At 55.1% G+C, this 23,198-nt stretch overlaps 2 protein-coding genes across 2 annotated transcripts; one reads left to right on the top strand and one right to left on the bottom strand.

Moving 5' to 3' along the window:
* Window positions 1–6,891: 6,891 nt before the first annotated feature.
* Window positions 6,892–10,679, bottom strand: LOC105082458 (testis-expressed protein 19.2). Its single transcript, XM_074341908.1, has 2 exons — window positions 10,488–10,679; window positions 6,892–8,756 (listed from the first exon to the last, which is right to left on the bottom strand). The coding sequence occupies exon 2, from the start codon at window positions 8,459–8,461 to the stop codon at window positions 7,406–7,408; it is 1,056 nt and encodes a 351-aa protein (XP_074198009.1). The 5' UTR covers window positions 8,462–8,756; window positions 10,488–10,679; the 3' UTR covers window positions 6,892–7,405.
* Window positions 10,680–17,387: 6,708 nt separating this feature from the next.
* LOC141573539 (testis-expressed protein 19.2-like) lies at window positions 17,388–22,646 on the top strand. The gene is made up of 2 exons (XM_074341907.1): window positions 17,388–17,579; window positions 20,773–22,646. Exon 2 carries the CDS (start codon window positions 21,070–21,072, stop codon window positions 22,123–22,125), a length of 1,056 nt encoding a protein of 351 aa, XP_074198008.1. The 5' UTR covers window positions 17,388–17,579; window positions 20,773–21,069; the 3' UTR covers window positions 22,126–22,646.
* Window positions 22,647–23,198: the final 552 nt, after the last annotated feature.

Here is a 23,198-nt window from a genome sequence, read left to right as displayed (position 1 = left end):
TTCATAATGTTGTGCACTCGTCCCCATTTCCAAAACCTTTTATCAACCCAAGGGAAATTCTGTCTCCACTGAACAACACTGCACCCCCGCTCCCAGCCCCCGACATCCACATTCTCCCTCTGGCTCCATGGATGTGACTCTTCTACCGACCAGTTACAGCGGAGTCATCCAGGGTTTGTCCCTCAGTGTCTGGCTCCTTCCACGTACTATGGGGTTCCTCCGTGTTGTAGAAGGGCCAGAATGCCCTCCCCTTTCAGGGCTGAATAATATCCCACTGTCCACACCTTCATCCACGATGGACTCTCCTGGGTTGCAGTCCCTTTGGCTGCTGATGACCAGAGCTGCTACTTTGTTTCCTTTAATAGGTCACATTCCTTCCTTTATCTCTTTGAAAATCCTAGGCATCCTTCTTGTCAGGTCTTTTTCAGAAACTCCAGCACTTCCAGGGAGCCTGGGGCCCCCTGAGCATGGCCCCCACTCTCCATGGACAGATGGGGTCCCTGAGCCCAGTGGATCTTGGCACCGGGGAGTATCTGAGTCACCGCACTGCCGTCTTGGACAAGTGGACTCAAGGGTGGGTCTCACTCTCTTCCTCCCACTCTGTGGGCAGGTGATGGGCTGGCCGGCCTCACAGCGCTCAGACCCACCTGCTGCCTTTGTCCAAGCACCCTGTGACCAGGGCGGGGCCAGGAACACAGCCAGGGTCAGCTGCCAGGGTCACTGAGCAGCCAGCCTGACACAGGCCCTTAGGGCCACTGGCCAGGATGTACGGATGCCCTAGGACAGCATCTGCTTACGTGTTAGTCAGCTCCTTGCCCTTCTCGGAGCAACCTGATCTCATCTCCTAGTCATGACGTCCTGCAGAGCCACAGGCCACCTGTCCCATGGCCCTCTCCCTGCTTGCACCACAGGAGGACAGACACCCATCCAGCGTGCATTCTGGGCAGACCCCATGGACGGTGGGGTAGGGGTGGTGAACGACAGGGGCCAAGGGTTGGGGAGGGAGATATTGTGAGGCCCGAAGGTGCTGGTGGCCCGGGTATGCCCCCAGGGGCACCAACAGGGAGATGCCTGAGAGCCCTCCTCTATTGCACTGTGTCCTCAGCCTGGACCCCAAAGGACCTGAGTGGCCACGGGGTTGGGAGGGTTAGAGGAGGGGCAGGGTCCTGCAGGCAGCTGATGCCGTGGGCCCTGGGCTGGGGGCCCTGCCCCTAAAACATGCTGTGCTCCGTGCCCACCTCTGATTCACTGTATGGGCCACTGAATCATAATCATAAAGCCCTCACTTTCCACAAATGTGACTTCGAAGCTTTACTCTGCATGTAACGAGTTAAATGTGTTTTGAAACGGTAATTTTCCTGCAAGAACTCCTTTCCAATTGTATTATTAAATTACATGGAAAATGAGGTTCCATGGGCAGAATCCGGCTTTGTGGGGTCTCCTCACGGGCTGGGGTCACATCCAGCCCGACCACAGACTCGTCAGAGGCACATCCTGTCGTCTCCACCCTCCAAAAAAAAGTGCCTGGGAAAGAGAAAGGGAAAAGGGATGAGAGCAGGACTGGGGGTGGGAGGAGCACAGGCCTCGCGGTGTACCCCCAACAGTCTAGCTTCAGAGCAAAGGCTGGGAGGACGGGGTGGGCTGGTGTGGCCCCACCCAGAGCTCAGAGGCTATCTGGGACCCACCTGGGGGCATCTGCTCTAGAGGGAGGTCCCAGTGGGAACACACCTGCCTGGTTCCCCCACTCCCCAGCCCAGAGCCCCTCTGCAGTCAGCAGCTACCTGTGCTTTTCCAGGAGACCGTTCCCTTCGAGCTGCTGCTAATGTCATTACTTGATTTCAATTTCAAAAACTACAATTTCCCCAGGCCTTGTCTCAAATACCCCAAGATCTGAGACCCAGCTGGAGGGATGCGGGTATCAATCAAACCAATCAAAACACGCGCAGGTCTCCAGCTGGAGGCAGGCGCCTAAAAATCAGTGGAGCGCCTCCAACACCTGAGCCATCCAAGCGACTGAAGTGCAAGCTGGCAGGAGGCAGCTCGGAGCTCAGAGTAACTCCCAACGGAAAGCACTGGAGCGCAGGGAGGGTGAGACGTGTCAGGCCACACGACACCTCTTCTCCTGGAATCGGCGTTGGGGGCCCCAGGGGAAGCCCTGTGGGCCTCCTGCCACTTGCACAGGTGCTGCAGGTCCAACCCTGCAGCCTCCCAGGTCCCTGGGGCCACTCTGGCTGGCTGACCTGCGGAAAAGGGTCCCAGTTCAGGACCAGGAAGCTGCTTGCTGTGAGTGAAGAGGCTGGGTGAGAGGCCCTGAGAGCCCTCTTGCGGATTGCCAAGGGGGAGTCATGCTGGAGTGGGGAGGAAACCCCAGGGGCTCCAGGTTCTCCTGAGAGGACAACCGAGGCCACGTGTCCCGACTGTCGGGGGTCTAACTCCTGATCTGTCCAAGTAACAGCACAGAAGCACCCCTCCCCTCAGCAGGGCCATGGCACCACCCCTTGCCTCCCTGGGAAACAAGGAGGTCAGGGGGCCCACTTTCCTCCTGAGGCCCTTCAGCCCCATCCATGCAGACAGCAGTGGGGGGCCCTAGCCCCCAAACCAGTGGCACGGCCTGTGCAGCAGCCAGAATCCAAGGGGTGGGGTCCCCACTCCTGCAGGTCTCTCCTGGGGACCTTCTTCACCGCCACCATCAGCACAGTCACCACCACCTTTTTTTTACACTCACTCAGCACATGACACACACACCTGGGCACCACCATTCCGAACAGGTGACAGTATTTTTCCGTCTTTGCTTCAGATTGTTGATTTTGGAAATGACACATGCCTAGCCCTCCACATTTCCAGTCTTCTCCCTCCCCAGAGGCTCCACTGCCCTGACTTTGGGGTGACTCCCAAACTTATTTTTTTAAGAAAGAAACGGAAAATTTTTATATGAGCCAAATTTGAGGATTATAACCTGGGATGAGCATCTCAGAAAGCTCTGAGAGCTGCTCCTCCAAACTTTTTTTTGATCAGGTCTTTTCCACAGGCCATTAATAACGTGCTTTAAAATGTTCTAAATGGAATAATACTGTCGCTCTCCTTTTGCACTTTTTTCCCTCACGGGACAGACAGGAGCCCACTCACCCCTCTGAAAGGCTCTGTGGTGCTCCACCACACACCGCCAGCTGCTGCACAGGGACCCTGTGCCTGGGGCCAGATGCTGGCCACAGTCGGGCAGGGCTCCGGGCCGGACACAGAGATGGCCAAAGAGGTCTGGACTCTGGCTGCCTCAGTGTGAATCTGGGTGCCTTTCCTTGTCACCTGTGGCCTCAGGGGAGCTACCACATCTCTCTGTGCCTCAGTTTCCCCATCTGCAAAATCTGACTAAATGTAGAACCTGCCTCATCCGAGCATTGAGATTTAGAGGAGTCAAAGCACATGAAGCGCTGGCACCCCACTGGCACCGCCTGGCGGTCAGGAGCGGGGCGCCGCAGAGACGAGGCTGGTGCCTTGGTCTCTGCCTGGGAGGAGCGTTTGGCCCAGTGGGGAGAGGAAACAGCGGGGCGCCTCGTTTGGCTCCCGGCTGAGTGAGGGGAAGAGACTTCATCACCTCCAATCACAGAGCCGGTGAGGGGCTGGTCCAGGGGGGAGTGCCGGAGGAGGGGGCTGCCTGGGCTGTGGGCTGCTAGGGTGCGGCAGGAGGAGGTGATTCTTCTAAAGCTTAGGGGTCCGTGCGGGGTGACCTGCCAGGCACAAAGCTAAAGCCCCCAGAAGATGGAGACTAAAGATGGAACAGGCCACAGTCCCAGCTCAGGCTGAGGAGCGGTCAGCTGTCCCCTGGGTGCTGTGAGGCCCTGGGTCCCTGGACGTGTGCCCTGTGCTGCAGTGGCCCTTCAGGTCTGGATGTGGCCCCTCGGCAGCTGCAGCAACAAGGCCTAGAGGCCCCCAGGCCTGGGTCTTCAGAGGCTCGGACTCTAGAGGGGTGCACCCCCTTCACGGGATGCTCGGGCCCTGGGGGGACAGGCCACATCTGGACCAGTGTCGCCTCCTCAGGTTCTGGCAGTGGGGATGCCTGTCACCTTGAGCGCCTGCCCGCCTTGAAGTTGGGGTAGGGGAGTCTCAGTCCCCAGTTGTTTTCCCTGCCTGACACAGAAAGTTCCAGAGAAGCCCCAGTAATGTTACCAGATTTTCGTCTGCAGACTGGGGCAGGGTCCCCTCTTCCTGAAGCAGGCACGTACCTTCACCCACATTGCCCCCGACAAGGGACAGTTTGTGGAGACACTTTGTTATTCCTGCAGTGTTTTCACCAAGTGCCCAAGGGCTGGGCACTGGGGACCACGGGCCACCCCAGAAACAGAGGCTCCCGCAACACAGAGATGCCCCCACGTCCCAGGGAGGGTGGCTGGGACTGGCTGGGCCCCTCTGGGGCGGGAGGAGCACAGGCCTGGTTGTGGTCAGCAATGTGGACAGGCGTCTTGACCGTGTCCTTTGAGCTCCTGTCAGCACAGAATATCAGGACAAGTCAGTCCTGTCCCTGCTCCCCTTGGAAGTCAGAGGACCCCAGCCCCGCCCCACCGGGTGGAGAAGCCACAGTGGACGTCCCCTGACCATGCTTTGGCCCTTCCAGGGCTGGGAACGCTGTCAGCGCCGCAGGAGATGTTTCTGGAAGGCGCCTGAGCTGCAGAAGGTCAGATGCCCCAAGTTCTCATCCACCTCGCCTGCTCTGGGCCCCACCCCCGCTGGCCCGTGCTCTGTCCTCTGCGCTCGGCCTCGCTCCTCAGAGACACGCGCCACGTCCTCACTCCCAGGGCCGGTGCAGAGTCACCTGATAAGACGATGGCTCCCAGGTAAATGCAGTTGCTGGTCAACAACGCTGAGCTGTTTTTCACGCAACCTGGGACACCCGAGGGGAACGTGCGTCCGCAGGAGCCCAGGCTGCGACTGCAGACGAGTGGCCTTGTTTGTGGTGCTGCTTTGGGCTCAGGAGACGAATCACCCGGTGACTGTGTGCAGCGCGGGGGCAGCGTTTCCACCAAAGGCCGACCTGACTGCAGCTGTTCTCATCCAGAGTGGATTAATTCACAGTGAAGCGGGGGTGGGGGGCTGGGGGGCTGTTCCCACCCTTCACAGACCCTCCGGGAAGAGAGTGGACAGTTGCTCCTACTCTGGGCCAAGGTGCTACAACTTGTACGTTTGATTCTTTTCTTCTAATTGAGGTGAAATTCACTTAACACAAAATTACTCGGTGGCACATAGCGCATCCAGAGTGTTGTGCGACTGTGGCCTGTCTAGTCTCCGAACATTTCATGACCCCAGAAGGACACCCTACACACATTGAGCAGTTACTCCCCCTCCCTGTTTCTCTCCGTCTCCGGCACCCACTCATCTGCCGCCGTCTCTATGCCGATGCCCACTCCAGACATTTGATATAAATGAAATCACACACTCCGTGCTCTTTTGTAACCACAGCCTTCAATCTCTTACCACACTGTTTTTAAAATTCATCCGCGTTGCAGTATGTCCCAGAACATCATTCCTTTTCACGATCATTCTCCATCTTACAGAGAGATCACATTTTGTTTATCCATCATCGGCTGGTGGACATTTGGGTTGTTCCCACCTTTTGGCGACAGTGACTGATGCTGCTATGAGCCTGTGCATACAGGTTTTTAGTTTACGTGGGTACACACCTGGAATAGAATTGCTGGGTCGTATGGTTGTCTTATGTTCCAGTTTTTGAGGACACATTTGATCTGATTTCACCTTCACTATAACCATGGGAGTTGATGTTTTCCCCGTTTTTAGGTGAGAAGAGCTGAGGAACCAGATACAGCTGCTTAGGAAAGAGGCAAAGAGGGGGGCCCTCCTGACCTCAGCATCCCTGCCGTACTGCAAAGCAGCCGGGTCATCTAAAAAAAAGTTTGCCTCAAACAAGGGTTTCCTGGAATAATGAATAAACAGACTATTTGACCTGGAGGGACAGAGACAGGAAAGGATGAGACCAGTCTGGGTTGATTGGAAGAAGAGCCAGGAGCACATTCGATCACAGACTCCATGGCAATAAACACCCACAGAACCATGAGGTTGTGTGGAGATGAGGCTTTGCCAACGGCTGCTGCATCAGTGCCTTCCCTCCACTTAACCCATGTAGGAAGTCTTCACGACTGAAGACCTCGAAACTCACTTCTGAAAGGTATGTAGAGAGATGCCCTCAAACTCCGGTGACAGGACAGACTGCCCCCATCAGTACCTAACGCAGCAGCGGCCACCCCCGCCCGGAGTGGACTCCTGGACCCGCATCCTGCACTGACAGGGACACAGCCCACCCTGGGATGGGAGGAGACTCTGCCAGCCGGGCCCCCCCCGCGGAGGGCTGCAGAAACCCCCAGACTGTCCATTTACGGGAAGGGAAGCAGCCGATGAAGAGCCGCGGCCCTGCCTACAGCACCCTCACTGGTGGCGAGAGCTCTGGAGTGTCCTTCTGCAGTGAGGTGCGCAGGGCGGCGGTTCCGCTGCAAAGCCCTGGCCCCTGCCCTGGCTCGGGAACGTTGTTAGCAATCTTTGCACATGGTTCTGCCTGTAGGTTTTTTTAAGAATCCGGGGCACATATTTAGATTCTTTAAAATCTCTATCTGCGGACACTCTCTTGTTGTTCAAAGCATGGTACTTCGTTATTTTAAGTCTGTGTGTTTCTGTTTGTGGTTTATAAATAACGTGACAAACACCTGGGAAATGAACTCCCACCAGTAGCCAAAAACCTGATCAGAACCCTCATCTGGCCTGGGCCGCTCCAAGCTCTGTCCCCTGCTCCCCAGGGACTCAAACCGGTACAAGTGGCTCAAACCAGATACTGAGACGACAGAGCCAACCGCTGGCTGGGGATCAGGCAGCACAGGGCTTGATGCAAAACTCTTACTGCTTTATTTAATCAAAAACAAAAACATAACGGGAAGTCAACCCTCAAACTGCATGAAATGCCAACGTTTGAAAGCAGGTATTCTCCTGCCGCAAACACGGTTCCAGGGAGCCCTGAGACTGTCCTGCGTGGTCCTGGGAGAGTGTATCCCCCCACAACATCTCTCCACAAGTCCCAGGCAGGGCTGGCGTGCAGAGCGGCACGCTGCCTTCTGCCTCACACTCTGGGCAGCAGCTATTCGCACCAGCATGTCCTTGTCAGCATCCTGTCCTACCTCCATGACAGTCCCTGGGCAAAAGCTTCTCTCTCAATGTTGGCTTTGTGTTGCTTTCTGCTGAGGTCACAGCAATTCCCGTTTCTCAGTCTCCCGGCCACTCACCACTCTTCCCCCACGGCCCCCCGTCCCCATCCTCTGCCACTTGCTACCCTGGCAGGTCTGCCAGTCCTTCCCAGCCTCTGGTGTCCTGGGGAAGCCAGGACAGCGGTGACCACTCGGGCCTCAGTCCCTCAGTTCTGGGGCCCTGGGCCGAAGGGCTGGAAACACGGCAGCTCCCCCGGGGCTGAGGCTCCCGGGACGGCCAGGCCCTCCCCAGGCCCTCTGGGCCCGCTGGGGCCCGGGTCCCCTCCTCGGCTGGAGGGCTGTGGCCCAGGTGCCGAGTCCCCCTCCTCTGCCTCCCTTTGGGCCCAGGGTGAAAAAGAGAGGATGGAGAATCCCCTTTTAAGCAGGGCCGAGTCTGCAGGGACCAGCTCTTCATTCCCCGCCGGAGGAGAGGATTCCAGAATACTGAGCTGCCACCGGTGCAGGTCCTGCACCTGGGGTGCGTCTTGAAGTCTCACCACCCACAGCTCGTTGGGCTCCAGCACCAGCTTCCAACGCTGGCCTGGGGTCCTCAGGGCCCGTGTCGGCTTCATCTTGCGGAAGTAGATGGCATCGTAGAAGCCCACCATACAGATGACCTGCAGGCCCAGCAACCAGGCCTCGGCCTCAGCAGGGTCCACGGCCTGGGTGGTGCCCAGCTCCAGGACCATGGGCGCCCCTGGGGGCAGGTCCACTCTGAGAAACCCCTGCCAGGGAAGAGAGGAGCATGGCCAGTGCGAGCAGGTCGGAAGCCTCCCAAGTCTCCAGGGGAGGCCCTGGACCCAGTCAGCGTCCTCGGGACCCAGGCCCAGGGGCACCGCGTTCTGAGGCTCCAGCTCGGTGGGCACGAAGTAATGGTCCAGGCCCACCTCCTCGTACCCCACAGGGCCTGCCCCCAGGGGGTCCGGCCCCCAGGCCACAGCCCCGCCCTGGGCAGGCCCCCCTTGGGCCTGCCCCCAGCCGGGCCCCACCCCCGGGGATGCCCCCAGCTCAGACCCCGCCCCCGTGTGCACCACCAGCTCAGGGTTCCAGTCTTCATCTTCCCAGTCCTCCTCCTCCAAAAACTCTTTAAAGTCCAGAAAGGCAGCCTTGAAGCAAGCGAAGCAAACCCTCAGCTGGTCGCCATGTTGAAGCTGATACACCCAGGACGCGTGCAGGTAGGACATGCCCTCCGCCTCATGCCGCAGGCTGACCGGGGCGCACATGGCCACGCTGCCGGCCTCCGACGAGCTGGGTGGCCGGAGCAGGACTCGCTGGGATCCTAGCTGCTCTGGCCCACAGGTGGGCGCACGGCGCGGTGCGGGGCCCGGGGGGGGGGGGCGGGACAGGCGAACAAGGAAGGAAAGGTGAGGAGGTGGGGGAGATAGGGGTTCCTGGTGCGGGGATTTGGGGGTGGGGGGGAACCGGGTCCCGACTCAACAGGGACCTGCAGAGGGTGGGAGGGAGGGAGGAACGTGCAGAACTTTCTTCAGCCGACGCAACTGCCTGATCTCTGGGGAGCTGCAAAGGAAAGCAAGTGAGGTGAGGGCCCCCAGGCAGGCAGGGTGGGGCAGACCCCGCAGGGTCGAGCAGGCTGCGGGGCTCCGGGGGTGGGGCTGTGGGCTCAGACTTGGCCCTTCAAGCTCTGCCTCTGCTCAGATGAGCTGTCCTGGGGCCTGTGGGTCACACGGCCCCTCCGCCACCCAACTCCCCACCCCCGACCCCAGGGACCCCACACCCAGTCAGCCTTGCCTGAGGGAACCTGACAGAACCTGTGGGAACCTGACAGAACCTAAGAGAACCTGACTGAACCTCAGAGAACCTGACAGAACCTGAGGGAACCTGACAGAACATCAGAGAACCTGACAGAACCTGCAGGAACCTGACAGAACCTGAGGGAAATTGACAGAACCTAAGGGAACCTGACAGAACCTGAGGGAAATTGACAGAACCTAAGGGAACCTGACAGAACCTGAGGGAACCTGACTGAACCTCCCAGAACCTGACAGAACCTGAGAGAACCGGACAGAACCTGTGGGAACCTGACAGAACCTAAGGGAAACTGACTGAACCTCCCAGAACCTGACAGAACCTGAGGGAACCTGACAGAACCTGTGGGAACCTGACAGAACCTGACAGAACATCAGAGAACCTGACAGAACCTGTGGGAACCTGACAGAACATCTGGGAACCTGACTAAACCTCAGAGAACCTGACAGAACCTGTGGGAACCTGACAGAACCTGTGGGAACCTGACAGAACCTAAGGGAAACTGACAGAACCTGAGGGAACCTGACAGAACCTGAGGGAACCTGACAGAACCTGACAGAACATCAGAGAACCTGACAGAACCTGCGGGAACCTGACAGAACATCTGGGAACCTGACTAAACCTCAGAGAACCTGACAGAACCTGTGGGAACCTGACAGAACCTGTGGGAACCTGACAGAACCTAAGAGAACCTGACTGAACCTCAGAGAACCTGACAGAACCTGAGGGAACCTGACAGAACATCAGAGAACCTGACAGAACCTGCAGGAACCTGACAGAACCTGAGGGAAATTGACAGAACCTAAGGGAAATTGACAGAACCTAAGGGAACCTGACAGAACCTGAGGGAACCTGACTGAACCTCCCAGAACCTGACAGAACCTGAGAGAACTGGACAGAACCTGTGGGAACCTGACAGAACCTGCGGGAACCTGACAGAACATCTGGGAACCTGACTGAACCTCAGAGAACCTGACAGAACCTGCGGGAACCTGACAGAAACTGAGGGAACCTGACAGAACCTAAGAGAACGTGACAGAACCTACGGGAACCTGACAGAAACTGAGGGAACCTGACAGAACCTAAGAGAACGTGACAGAACCTGTGGGAACCTGACTGAACCTCAGAGAATCTGACAGAACCTGAGGGAACCAGACAGAACCTGTGGGAACCTGACTGAACCTAAGAGAATGTGACAGAACCTGCGGGAAACTGACAGAACCTGAGGGAAACTGACAGAACCGGAAGGAACCTGACAGAACCTGAGGGAACCTGACAGAACTGGAAGGAATCTGACAGAACCTGAGGGAACCTGACAGAACCTGAGGGAAACTGACAGAACTGGAAGGAACCTGACAGAACCTAAGGGAACCAGACAGAACCTGTGGAAACCTGACAGAACCTGAGGGAACCTGACAGAACCTGTGGGAACCTGACAGAACCAGAAGGAACCTGACAGAACCGGAAGGAAGCTGACAGTACCTGAGGGAACCTGAGGGAACCTGACAGAACCTGTCAGAACCACCCCCACTGGAGATGACCCATCAGGCTGAGGCCTGAGGCCTCGTTGCACCACGTCGGCTCTTCAGCCTCCAAGCCCCACACTCCTCCAGCCCGTGAGCCCCAGACCCGCTCCTTAGTCCCAGGGGCTCTCACCGGGCCGGGTGCTTCCCTCCTGAGGGTGCCCCCGGGAAAAGGAGGGCACAGAGCCCACCTGGGAATATAAAGGGCCATTTCCCATGGTGCTCCAGGCTCATCTGCATTTCTCCCATGAGCCTTGGCCTCCAGGAAATGAAACTGCTGAGTCATCCCCCCTCCCCCAGGGGAGCCTGAGCAGCCCCCAGGGGGGCGGGCCTGTCCCCCAGCCCCAGCCCCAGCCCCAGTGTCATCACCCTGTGATGTCTGCTCCTCTGAGAAAACGCTTCTCATCGCCCTTCCAATCTACAGGTGCCTGAGCCTGTGCGCCTGACAGTCTCTCTGCGGTCACTGTCCCTTCGTGGGCCCCAGGTGACCTGCCTGGTCATGGGTCCTGTCCTCCTGGGTCTGAGTGGATTCCTTCTTTGTGTCTCTTGATTACAGTTTCTTTATGAATTCCAGAAATGGATCGATCGCCAATTATTTACACTTTAACGGTGAAATTTCTGTCTCTTTGGCTCTTCTTTTCACTTTTAAAATAAAGTCTCCTTAAATGCACACTTTTTTGAAAATACATTTGAAGCACATTTTTTTGTGATTCAACTTTTCAGTTTGTTTATAGAGTGTGCAGATATGGTCAAATGTGTCCATCTCTTTTTTGAGAAAATAATTTTTTGGTTTTGGTAAAGAGCATCTTCAGGTCCCCAAGACCACAATGTTAGTTTCTTGTATTTTCATATTATTCTTCCATGTTTTTTGTTTCCCTTGTTTCTTACTTTTTAATTTGAATGTAAGTTGCTTTTGTAAAAAATTTAATACAAGAGAATAGATACAGATATTCCTCACTTCTTGAAAGTTCGCCACTCCTTTTTTTATGAAAGATCTGCATTAGTACCTGTTTTCCCTAGCCAAAGGAAATCTGAAGACGTTTTTTGCTTTCACACACATCCATCATCTACACATACCTACACGCTCATGCATGTGTACTGACTCCAAGCAGACGGGCGCTGCTCCCTCCTGCTCATCTTGAAGAAGGAAACCCCCACACTGTGAACCGTGGCTGCAGCTGGGAGCCCTGGGGCCCCTGGCCCTCACCTGCCGGGCAGTGACTCGGACCACGACGTCCCCTCTCCCCCAGTGCCCCAGCTCTTCCAAACCACCCCTGGGCAGCCACCTGTCCTTTTGAGTGGTAGCCTCTTTACTGGACCCCATCGCCATGCAATTTAGCGATGCAATTGGAAACGAGCTCCCCTGGGGAAAAGCGTGGATGCCACACGTAGTGACGCTTGTTACGTGGGGAACAAGCCTTTCACCGGCGCATTTAATTTACGTAGAGGTCCAGCTGCAGTGACACGGGGCGGTTGGATTCCAGAGCCCATTCAGACCGCTCCTCCGGGACCGGCAGCCCACCCCACCAACCATCACCCGCTCGTGGGACAGATACTTGCGGGGGGCCTGTCCTGAGTGGGGAGCTCAGGGCAGAAAGGGGACATTTCCTGCCCTGTGGGCTCCATTTCCGTGAGGAGGGACTAGCAGTAACCTCCTCAGTGGAGAAGCACCTTAACTTCAGAGGGCGGCGGCGTGGAGGGGTTGGCCCTTGCTGGCCTGTCCCTGCAGAGGGTGGCACGTGGCAGGCCCTCCATGAGGAGGCCGATCGGCATCACGTTATCCCACATGGAGCCTCCTGTGTGCCACCCAGAGCCGGAGATGGGCAAGGGGCCAGTTTGGAGAAGACGTCCTTTGAGGTCAAACCTCTGACCGGTGGCAGCTGGAGGCAGAAACCGTGACCAGAGGAGAGTTGGGAGGTGGATGGGAAAGAGGCCAACGAAGACCAGCGCATCAGAACAGACGGGGAAACACAGGCAGCTGAAGTATTTGATTCTAGAAACTTCTAATGGTAAGATGGAAACAACTGAAGATTGCACTTAGGTGCATATGATATGAAAATGGAGATCCAAGATTCTTGCTTTTACTTGAGATTTATTATGATTCAAAATGTAATGTCCGTATAGAACGTGTGCCTCTAAGGGAAATCGGAAGATGGTGCTGGAGGCCCCCCTCGTGTGTGACCCCAACTATCCCCCATGAGGGTTCAGAGACAGAAACCAGGGGCTCTGGGAGTGACTTTACAGTAAACCCATGAACCTGCCTCATTTGTATGGCTTCCCTGGAGTCCTCAGCTGGTCAGAGAATCATTATTTGTTCTTGTCTTCACGGCTTTCTGCTCCTTTTGGAGGCACAACTCTAACTTCATAGGGCAAGTCAGTAAAAAAGTAGAAAATCGACAGACAGGCGACTTTTCAGAGCTCATCTTCCTCCGGGGCGACGGGGACACCCGCCCACCGGGCCCCGCGGGCGCTGCCCCCCGCGGAAGCAGCGGCTTCCTTTGCGTCGACAGGCAGGTCTCTCTGCGGAGCTCTCGGTAGTGAATTTACGCAAGAAGGATATTAAAGTGTTCATGTCCTTCTTTACTGCCCGTGAGGAGGGATGAGGGGGGAAGCCAATAAAAATGCGGTCGCATCTGCTGCTGCTCTCAGCGCAGCTGCGGGGACTGGCGCTGAGGGCTGGATGTTGTGATACAAGAGCAGCAACGTAAATGTCTGCTGAAGAGCCAAGTACTTGGACTCCGCCAGCATACGCAATGGCCCTCACTCGTCTTGATTGCTACAACAGTTCTCAAGAAGGTTCTATCTGGTGAGTCACTTGATGGTCTAAACACACTTCTCTTTCTTGCCAGGGCTTGACTCCAGCTGGGTCCGCTGCCCGCAGGTCCCAGCCCGCGGGGACTTTGTGGGTTGGGTGGTTTCTCGGGCCCAGCTGGCCGTGCTTAGGTCGGGTTCCCGGACGCGTTGGCGGAGCCTGTGGCTCGCAGGCGCCGGTCCAGGCCAGCTCTGAACCTGTCCAATGGATGCAGATGCGGTGCCCAGGAACACTGCAGGTGGGTGACGCTTTGACGGCTATCCTGAGGGATGGAGGTCACCAAACCAGCGGAGGAGCAGGAATGTGTCCACCCCGCAAACATCTCTGGAATGTCCTCTAAGCCTCAGGAGCAGAGAAGGGCCAGGAGGGTGAGATGGTAACTTCTGCTGTAGTGTGAAGGCGCCGGTGCTCTAAGGGCACGTGGCGAGGCTTTGGTCTCCTTCCTCCCAGGTCTCAGCGGTGTTTGCGGGACCCTGACTCCACCTGGGCAGCCCCTGTCCTGGCGCCTTCCAATCTGTCAGCCTCGTCTCCACTGGTCCTCCCCCTCCCCCTTCTCCCTTTTCCTCTGCAAGAGCATGTGTCCCAGGCCCACAGGGTGGACTTTGGACCATGGGCAGGCTGGGGGCCAGGTCAGGGCCTTGCTGGCCTCTGGATCCCAAGGGAGAATTCTGATATCACTGGCGTGGGGTGAACATAAGTTTTCTTTTGCTTAGTAACAAATTACCAAACTGACTGACTTAAAGCAATACATTCATCTTCTCAGCGTTAGGAGTTGGGATGCACCCTGGCTGGGCCCCCTGCTCAAGGGTCTCCCACAGCTGCACCCAAAGTGTTGGCCAAGCTGCACTCACAGCTGGCAGAATTCACTTCCTTGGGGTTGCAGGACTAGTGGCTTTGGCTTTACTAGCTGTCAGCTGGACGCACATTCACAGCATGGCTGCGTCCCTTTTCAAGGCCAGCAGGAGCGACAAGAGCTGGCCAGGAGTCTTCTGTAAGTTTGTGATATGTCATTGCAGGGGGGACACTCTGCCACACGGTGTAACCTCATTAAGGCAGTGACATCTGCCACCTTCTCTACTCCTATTGGTTGGAAGCAAATCACAGGCTCCACCCCCAGTCATGGGGAGGGTGTACTGACAGGGGGTCACCTTGGGTGTGTCTGTCACAGGCTACGATGTGGCCACTGGGACTCGTCAAAGCTCCCAAGGAAGCTTTAACATCAAGCAAAACTCGGGAGCCACTTATCCGAGGACTCCCGCTGCGGTCTAATTCTACAGGCAGCTTGTCTCCTTCCTGCAGGCACTGCCCAGTCCACATCCAGCCACTGACTGGGGACCCCGACCCAGATCCCTTCATTCTGGGAGGCTCTTCAGACATCTGGGGGAGACACTGCTGGTGCACCTGCACATATCTGCTCAGTTTGGAAAGATTGAATTACTTGACTAATGCAGCAAATCATTGCAAAAGCTGTCCATCTACATGTTTGTATTATTAATAAAAGCAACTTCTGTTTAAATTGCATTTTGCATAAAAATGGAAGGAGGGTATAGACTGAATTGGTTCCTCCAAAATTCCTATGTGAAACCCTAACCCCCACTATGACTGTATCTGGAATAGGATTTTTAGGAGGTAATTAACGGTTAAATGAAGTCTCAGAGAGGGACCCTAATCAGGAAGGCCTGTGCCTTACAAGAAGCTGGAGGAGAGAGCGCCCTCTGTCTGTCATGTGATGACACAGCGGGAAGGCAGCCGTCTCGGTCAGGGGGAGAGCTCTCACCAGAACCTGACCACACTGCACCCTGACCCAGGGTTCACAGTCTCCAGAACTGTGAGAAAATAAGTTTCTGCTGTTTAAGCTACTCAGTCTGGTAATTTCTCATGGCAGCCGCAGCTGAGTAACACAGGAAGCCAACAAACAAAAGTGTTAGAGAAGAAGATTGAGGAAACTGACATCACAGCCTTGGGTTGTAGGGTGTACTTTAAAAGACCAAAAGTTTTTATAAAGAAATGATTAACATATTTGCTTATATGTAAAAGACTCTTAACAAGTCTTTGTTTTGAAAAGCGTCTGTTACCCACATAAATACAGTCAACTGATCTTTGACAAAGAGGCAAAGGCAATATAATAGAGAAAAGATAGTCTTTTCAATGAATGGTGCTGGAAGTAATGGCCATCCACATACAAAAATATGAATCTATTCACAGATCCTGCACAAAACATTAATGCAAAATAGATAATAGACCTAAATGTAAAATGCAAAACTGTAAAACTTCTAGTAGACAACAGGATAAAATCTGGATGACCTTGGATATGGCAATATTTATATCTTTTTAAATACAAAAAGTCTCACTTTATCAAAGAGATAATTGATCAGCTGGACTTAACTAAAAATAAAACCTTCTGCTTTGCAAAAGACACTGTCTAGAGAATGAGAAGACAAACCACAGACAGGGAGAAAACATTTGCAAAAGACACATCTGATGAAGAACTGTTAGCCAGAATGTATGAAGAACTCTAAAAACTTAGCAATAAGAAAATAAACCACCTGACTTTAAAAATAGGAAAAAGACCTGGACAGACACCGCACCAAGGAAGGTATACAGATGGCAAATAAGCATATGAAAAGATGCTCCACATCGTATGTCATTATGGACTTGCAAATTAAAAGAATACCATTACATACCTCTCAGAAAGGCCAAAATCCACAACACGGAGAACACCGAGCAACAGGGACCCCTTGATCATTGCTGGTGGGAAAGCAAAAGGGTACAGCCACTCTGGAAGACAGTTTGATGGCTTCTCACAAAACTAAGCATACTCTTACCAAGTGATAGAGAAATCACACTCCTTGGTATTTACCTAATTAGTTGAAAACTGATGTCCACACAAAAACCTGCACATGAATGTTTGTAACAGCTTTATTCATCATTGCCCAAACTTGGAAGCAGCCAAGATAGATGTCTTTCCTTAAGCAAATGGATAAATTGTGGTCCATCCAAACAATGGAATATTCAGCCCTAAAAAGAAATGAGTTTTCAAGCCATGAAAAGACATGGAGGTAACTTAAATGCATATGACTAAGTGAGGGAAGCCAACTTGAAAAGGCTACATATTGTATGATTCCAAATACACGATATTCTGAAAAAGGCAAAACTGTGGAGGAAAAAAAAAATCAATGGTTGCCAGAAGGATGAATAGGGAACACAGAGGATTTTATTTAGGGCAGTGAAACTACTGTGTAAGTCATTGTAACGGTGGATATGTGTCATTAGACTCTTGTTCCAATGCATAGAATGTAGGACATTACAAGTGAACCCTGCAGTAACCCAGGGACATTGGGTGATCACAGTGTGTCATCATAGGTTCGCTGATTGTTACAACTGTACCACTCTGGTGCAAACTTCGATACTTAAGGAGGCTGTGCCTGTGTGGGGCAGGGGAAATAGAGGAACTCTCTGTACTTTCAGCTGAATTTTGCTGTGAACACAAAACTGCTCTAAAAATAGTGCCTCTTTTCAAAAAAAGGGTCCATTTAAGGAGCCCTTATTTTAAAAGCGAAAAGAAGAGCCAAAGAGACAGAAATTTCACCGTTAAAGTGTAAATAATTGGCGATCGATCCATTTCTGGAATTCATAAAGAAACTGTAATCAAGAGACACAAAGAAGGAATCCACTCAGACCCAGGAGGACAGGACCCATGACCAGGCAGGTCACCTGGGGCCCACGAAGGGACAGTGACCGCAGAGAGACTGTCAGGCGCACAGGCTCAGGCACCTGTAGATTGGAAGGGCGATGAGAAGCGTTTTCTCAGAGGAGCAGACATCACAGGGTGATGACACTGGGGCTGGGGCTGGGGCTGGGGGACAGGCCCGCCCCCCTGGGGGCTGCTCAGGCTCCCCTGGGGGAGGGGGGATGACTCAGCAGTTTCATTTCCTGGAGGCCAAGGCTCATGGGAGAAATGCAGATGAGCCTGGAGCACCATGGGAAATGGCCCTTTATATTCCCAGGTGGGCTCTGTGCCCTCCTTTTCCCGGGGGCACCCTCAGGAGGGAAGCACCCGGCCCGGTGAGAGCCCCTGGGACTAAGGAGCGGGTCTGGGGCTCACGGGCTGGAGGAGTGTGGGGCTTGGAGGCTGAAGAGCCGACGTGGTGCAACGAGGCCTCAGGCCTCAGCCTGATGGGTCATCTCCAGTGGGGGTGGTTCTGACAGGTTCTGTCAGGTTCCCTCAGGTTCCCTCAGGTACTGTCAGCTTCCTTCCGGTTCTGTCAGGTTCCTTCTGGTTCTGTCAGGTTCCCACAGGTTCTGTCAGGTTCCCTCAGGTTCTGTCAGGTTTCCACAGGTTCTGTCTGGTTCCCTTAGGTTCTGTCAGGTTCCCTCAGGTTCTGTCAGATTCCTTCCAGTTCTGTCAGGTTCCCTCAGGTTCTGTCAGGTTCCTTCCGGTTCTGTCAGTTTCCCTCAGGTTCTGTCAGTTTCCCGCAGGTTCTGTCACATTCTCTTAGGTTCAGTCAGGTTCCCACAGGTTCTGTCTGGTTCCCTCAGGTTCTGTCAGATTCTCTGAGGTTCAGTCAGGTTCCCACAGGTTCTGTCACGTTCTCTTAGGTTCTGTCAGGTTCCCTCAGTTTCTGTCAGGTTCCCGTAGGTTCAGTCAGGTTCTCTTAGGTTCTGTCAGGTTCCCACAGGTTCTATCTGGTTCCCTCAGGTTCTGTCAGATTCTCTGAGGTTCAGTCAGGTTCCCACAGGTTCTGTCACGTTCTCTTAGGTTCTGTCAGGTTCCCACAGGTTCTGTCTGGTTCCCTCAGGTTCTGTCAGGTTCTCTGAGGTTCAGTCAGGTTCCCACAGGTTCTGTCAGGTTCTCTTACGTTCTGTCAGGTTCCTTCTGGTTCTGTCAGTTTCCCTCAGGTTCTGTCAGTTTCCCGCAGGTTCTGTCACATTCTCTTAGGTTCAGTCAGGTTCTCTTACGTTCTGTCAGGTTCCCACAGGTTCTGTCTGGTTCCCTCAGGTTCTGTCAGGTTCTCTGAGGTTCAGTCAGGTTCCCTCAGGTTCTGTCAGGTTCTCTTAGGTTCTGTCAGGTTCCTTCTGGTTCTGTCAGTTTCCCTCAGGTTCTGTCAGGTTCCTTCCGGTTCTGTCAGGTTCCCTCAGGTTCTGTCAGGTTCCCGCAGGTTCTGTCAGGTTCTCTTACGTTCTGTCAGGTTCCCGCAGGTTCAGTCAGGTTCCCTCAGGTTCTGTCAGGTTCCCGCAGGTTCTGTCACATTCTCTTAGGTTCTGTCAGGTTCTCTTACGTTCTGTCAGGTTCCCTCAGGTTCTGTCAGGTTCCCGCAGGTTCAGTCAGGTTCTCTTAGGTTCTGTCAGGTTCCCACAGGTTCTGTCTGGTTCCCTCAGGTTCTGTCAGGTTCTCTGAGGTTCAGTCAGGTTCCCTCAGGTTCTGTCAGGTTCCCTCATGTTCTTTCAGGTTCCCGCAGGTTCAGTCAGGTTCTCTTAGGTTCTGTCAGGTTCCCACAGGTTCTGTCTGGTTCCCTCAGGTTCTGTCAGGTTCTCTGAGGTTCAGTCAGGTTCCCTCAGGTTCTGTCAGGTTCTCTTAGGTTCTGTCAGGTTCCTTCTGGTTCTGTCAGTTTCCCTCAGGTTCTGTCAGGTTCCCTCAGGTTCTGTCAGGTTCCCTCAGGTTCTGTCAGGTTCCCGCAGGTTCAGTCAGGTTCTCTTAGGTTCTGTCAGGTTCCCACCGGTTCTGTCTGGTTCCCTCAGGTTCTGTCAGGTTCTCTGAGGTTCAGTCAGGTTCCCACAGGTTCTGTCAGGTTCTCTTAGGTTCTGTCAGGTTCCCACAGGTTCTGTCAGGTTCCCTCAGGTTCTGTCAGGTTCTCTTAGGTTCTGTCAGGTTCCCACAGGTTCTGTCAGGTTCTCTTAGGTTCTGTCAGGTTCCCACAGGTTCTGTCTGGTTCCCTCATGTTCTTTCAGGTTCCCGCAGGTTCAGTCAGGTTCCCACAGGTTCTGTCAGGTTCTCTTAGGTTCTGTCAGGTTCCCTCAGGTTCTGTCAGGTTCCCTCAGGTTCTTCAGGTTCCCGCAGGTTCTGTCACATTCTCTTAGGTTCTGTCAGGTTCCCACAGGTTCTGTCACGTTCTCTTACGTTCTGTCAGGTTCCCTCAGGTTCTTCAGGTTCCCGCAGGTTCTGTCACATTCTCTTAGGTTCAGTCAGGTTCCCTCAGGTTCTGTCAGGTTCCCGCAGGTTCTGTCACATTCTCTTAGGTTCTGTCAGGTTCCCACAGGTTCTGTCAGGTTCCCGCAGGTTCTGTCAGGTTCTCTGAGGTTTAGTCAGGTTCTCTTAGGTTCTGTCAGGTTCCCACAGTTCTGTCAGGTTCTGTCAGGTTCCCGCAGGTTCTATCAGGTTCCCTCGGTTCTGTCAGGTTCTCTGGCAGTCAGGTTCTCTGATGTTCTCACAGGTTCTGTCAGGTTCCCACAGGTTCTGTCAGGTTCCCTCAGGTTCAGTCAGGTTCCCACAGGTTCTGTCAGGTTCTCTTAGGTTCTGTCAGGTTCCCGCAGGTTCAGTCAGGTTCCCTCAGGCTCTGTCAAGTTCCCGCAGGTTCTGTCACATTCTCTTAGGTTCTGTCAGGTTCCCACAGGTTTTGTATGGTTCCCTCAGGTTCTGTCAGGTTTTCTGAGGTTCAGTCAGGTTCCCACAGGTTCTGTTAGGTTCTCTTAGGTTCTGTCAGGTTCCCACAGGTTCTGTCAGGTTCCCGCAGGTTCTGTCAGGTTCTCTGAGGTTTAGTCAGGTTCCCAGATGTTCTGTCAGGTTCCCACAGGTTCTGTCAGGTTCTCTGATGTTCTGTCAGGTTCTGTCAGGTTCCCACAGGTTCTGTCAGGTTCCCTCAGGTTCTGTCAGGTTCTGGGAGGTTCAGTCAGTTTCCCTTAGGTTCTGTCAGGTTCCCACAGGTTCTGTCCGGTTCTCTCAGGTTCTGTCAGGTTCTGGGAGGTTCAGTCAGGTTCCCTCAGGTTCTGTCAGGTTCCCTTAGGTTCTGTCAATTTCCCTCAGGTTCTGTCAGGTTCCCTTAGGTTCTGTCAATTTCCCTCAGGTTCTGTCAGGTTCCTGCAGGTTCTGTCAGGTTCTCTGATGTTCTGTCAGGTTCCCTCAGGTTCTGTCAGGTTCTCTGAGGTTCAGTCAGGTTCTCTTAGGTTCTGTCAGGTTCCCACAGGTTCTGTCAGGTTCCCTCAGGCAAGGCTGACTGGGTGTGGGGTCCCTGGGGTCGGGGGTGGGGAGTTGGGTGGCGGAGGGGCCGTGTGACCCACAGGCCCCAGGACAGCTCATCTGAGCAGAGGCAGAGCTTGAAGGGCCAAGTCTGAGCCCACAGCCCCACCCCCGGAGCCCCGCAGCCTGCTCGACCCTGCGGGGTCTGCCCCACCCTGCCTGCCTGGGGGCCCTCACCTCACTTGCTTTCCTTTGCAGCTCCCCAGAGATCAGGCAGTTGCGTCGGCTGAAGAAAGTTCTGCACGTTCCTCCCTCCCTCCCACCCTCTGCAGGTCCCTGTTGAGTCGGGACCCGGTTCCCCCCCACCCCCAAATCCCCGCACCAGGAACCCCTATCTCCCCCACCTCCTCACCTTTCCTTCCTTGTTCGCCTGTCCCGCCCCCCCCCCCCCCGGGCCCCGCACCGCGCCGTGCGCCCACCTGTGGGCCAGAGCAGCTAGGATCCCAGCGAGTCCTGCTCCGGCCACCCAGCTCGTCGGAGGCCGGCAGCGTGGCCATGTGCGCCCCGGTCAGCCTGCGGCATGAGGCGGAGGGCATGTCCTACCTGCACGCGTCCTGGGTGTATCAGCTTCAACATGGCGACCAGCTGAGGGTTTGCTTCGCTTGCTTCAAGGCTGCCTTTCTGGACTTTAAAGAGTTTTTGGAGGAGGAGGACTGGGAAGATGAAGACTGGAACCCTGAGCTGGTGGTGCACACGGGGGCGGGGTCTGAGCTGGGGGCATCCCCGGGGGTGGGGCCCGGCTGGGGGCAGGCCCAAGGGGGGCCTGCCCAGGGCGGGGCTGTGGCCTGGGGGCCGGACCCCCTGGGGGCAGGCCCTGTGGGGTACGAGGAGGTGGGCCTGGACCATTACTTCGTGCCCACCGAGCTGGAGCCTCAGAACGCGGTGCCCCTGGGCCTGGGTCCCGAGGACGCTGACTGGGTCCAGGGCCTCCCCTGGAGACTTGGGAGGCTTCCGACCTGCTCGCACTGGCCATGCTCCTCTCTTCCCTGGCAGGGGTTTCTCAGAGTGGACCTGCCCCCAGGGGCGCCCATGGTCCTGGAGCTGGGCACCACCCAGGCCGTGGACCCTGCTGAGGCCGAGGCCTGGTTGCTGGGCCTGCAGGTCATCTGTATGGTGGGCTTCTACGATGCCATCTACTTCCGCAAGATGAAGCCGACACGGGCCCTGAGGACCCCAGGCCAGCGTTGGAAGCTGGTGCTGGAGCCCAACGAGCTGTGGGTGGTGAGACTTCAAGACGCACCCCAGGTGCAGGACCTGCACCGGTGGCAGCTCAGTATTCTGGAATCCTCTCCTCCGGCGGGGAATGAAGAGCTGGTCCCTGCAGACTCGGCCCTGCTTAAAAGGGGATTCTCCATCCTCTCTTTTTCACCCTGGGCCCAAAGGGAGGCAGAGGAGGGGGACTCGGCACCTGGGCCACAGCCCTCCAGCCGAGGAGGGGACCCGGGCCCCAGCGGGCCCAGAGGGCCTGGGGAGGGCCTGGCCGTCCCGGGAGCCTCAGCCCCGGGGGAGCTGCCGTGTTTCCAGCCCTTCGGCCCAGGGCCCCAGAACTGAGGGACTGAGGCCCGAGTGGTCACCGCTGTCCTGGCTTCCCCAGGACACCAGAGGCTGGGAAGGACTGGCAGACCTGCCAGGGTAGCAAGTGGCAGAGGATGGGGACGGGGGGCCGTGGGGGAAGAGTGGTGAGTGGCCGGGAGACTGAGAAACGGGACCCATCACAGTACCAAGTGGAAGGGGTAAACCCCTGTAACTGGGAGAGAAGCTCTCTGTCAGGTGTCACTGAGTTAGGAATTTGAGGCACCTCAGGGTGTGCAGCATTAAACTGGGAGCAGCACACAGATCTGTGCACCAGCCCTGCCCTGGCCGCATCACGTGTGACACACTCCCAGGAACATGCTGGACCTGGGGCACCACAGGGACATGTAACTTCTCTACCTTTGGGTGCCTCAGAACCCTGTTATCAGGACTGGGGACTCTGCAGAGGGAGAGACTTTGTTCAAATGTTGGCGATTTTATGCTGTTTGGCAATTTAGTTCCTGTTTCTTTGTATGTCGTTTTAAACTCAATAAAATCGTAGAGCTTTGCATTGAGCTGTTGTCCAGAGCTCTTCCTCAGACAGTCCTTGTTTATGGGCCTGCCCTCTCCCACCAGACAGATCAATCCTGGCAACACCCATTTCACCCGTCTCCGTGACCCAGGGTGACTCAGGAAATCTAAAGCTTCCCGGTTAGGAAGCCTGCAGGTGACCGTGTCTGGGCTTTTTCGGTTTTAATTCCTGGGAAGGACAGAGGACTGGGCCAGAGTAAGTATTTCCAGAAAAGTGGAAGTGATGGTGGGCAGCGTTGGCCCAGATCTTCTGAGAACCAGGTGGATATCCAGTCCAAATCCCAAGCCTGGTTTATGGAATTTTGGACTCAGCACGCACAAACACATTCGCATTCACATTAACTCACGCCAGCAACCTATGTGACACAGGCACGTGACATGCAGAGCTCTGGGTGACTAGAACGTCAGTAAGTTGTACCAGCGACGTTTGGCATCTGTGTGATGGCTGTTCTGCGGTTGGCGCTGGAATCAATCAGTAAACATTTAATGGCCCCACTGTCCACCAGCGCTGCTCCAACAGG

This window comes from Camelus bactrianus, chromosome 16, assembly GCF_048773025.1.
Source record: "Camelus bactrianus isolate YW-2024 breed Bactrian camel chromosome 16, ASM4877302v1, whole genome shotgun sequence".
Classification (NCBI taxonomy): Eukaryota; Metazoa; Chordata; class Mammalia; order Artiodactyla; family Camelidae; genus Camelus; species Camelus bactrianus.
This window is presented reverse-complemented; position numbering and strand designations above follow the sequence as displayed.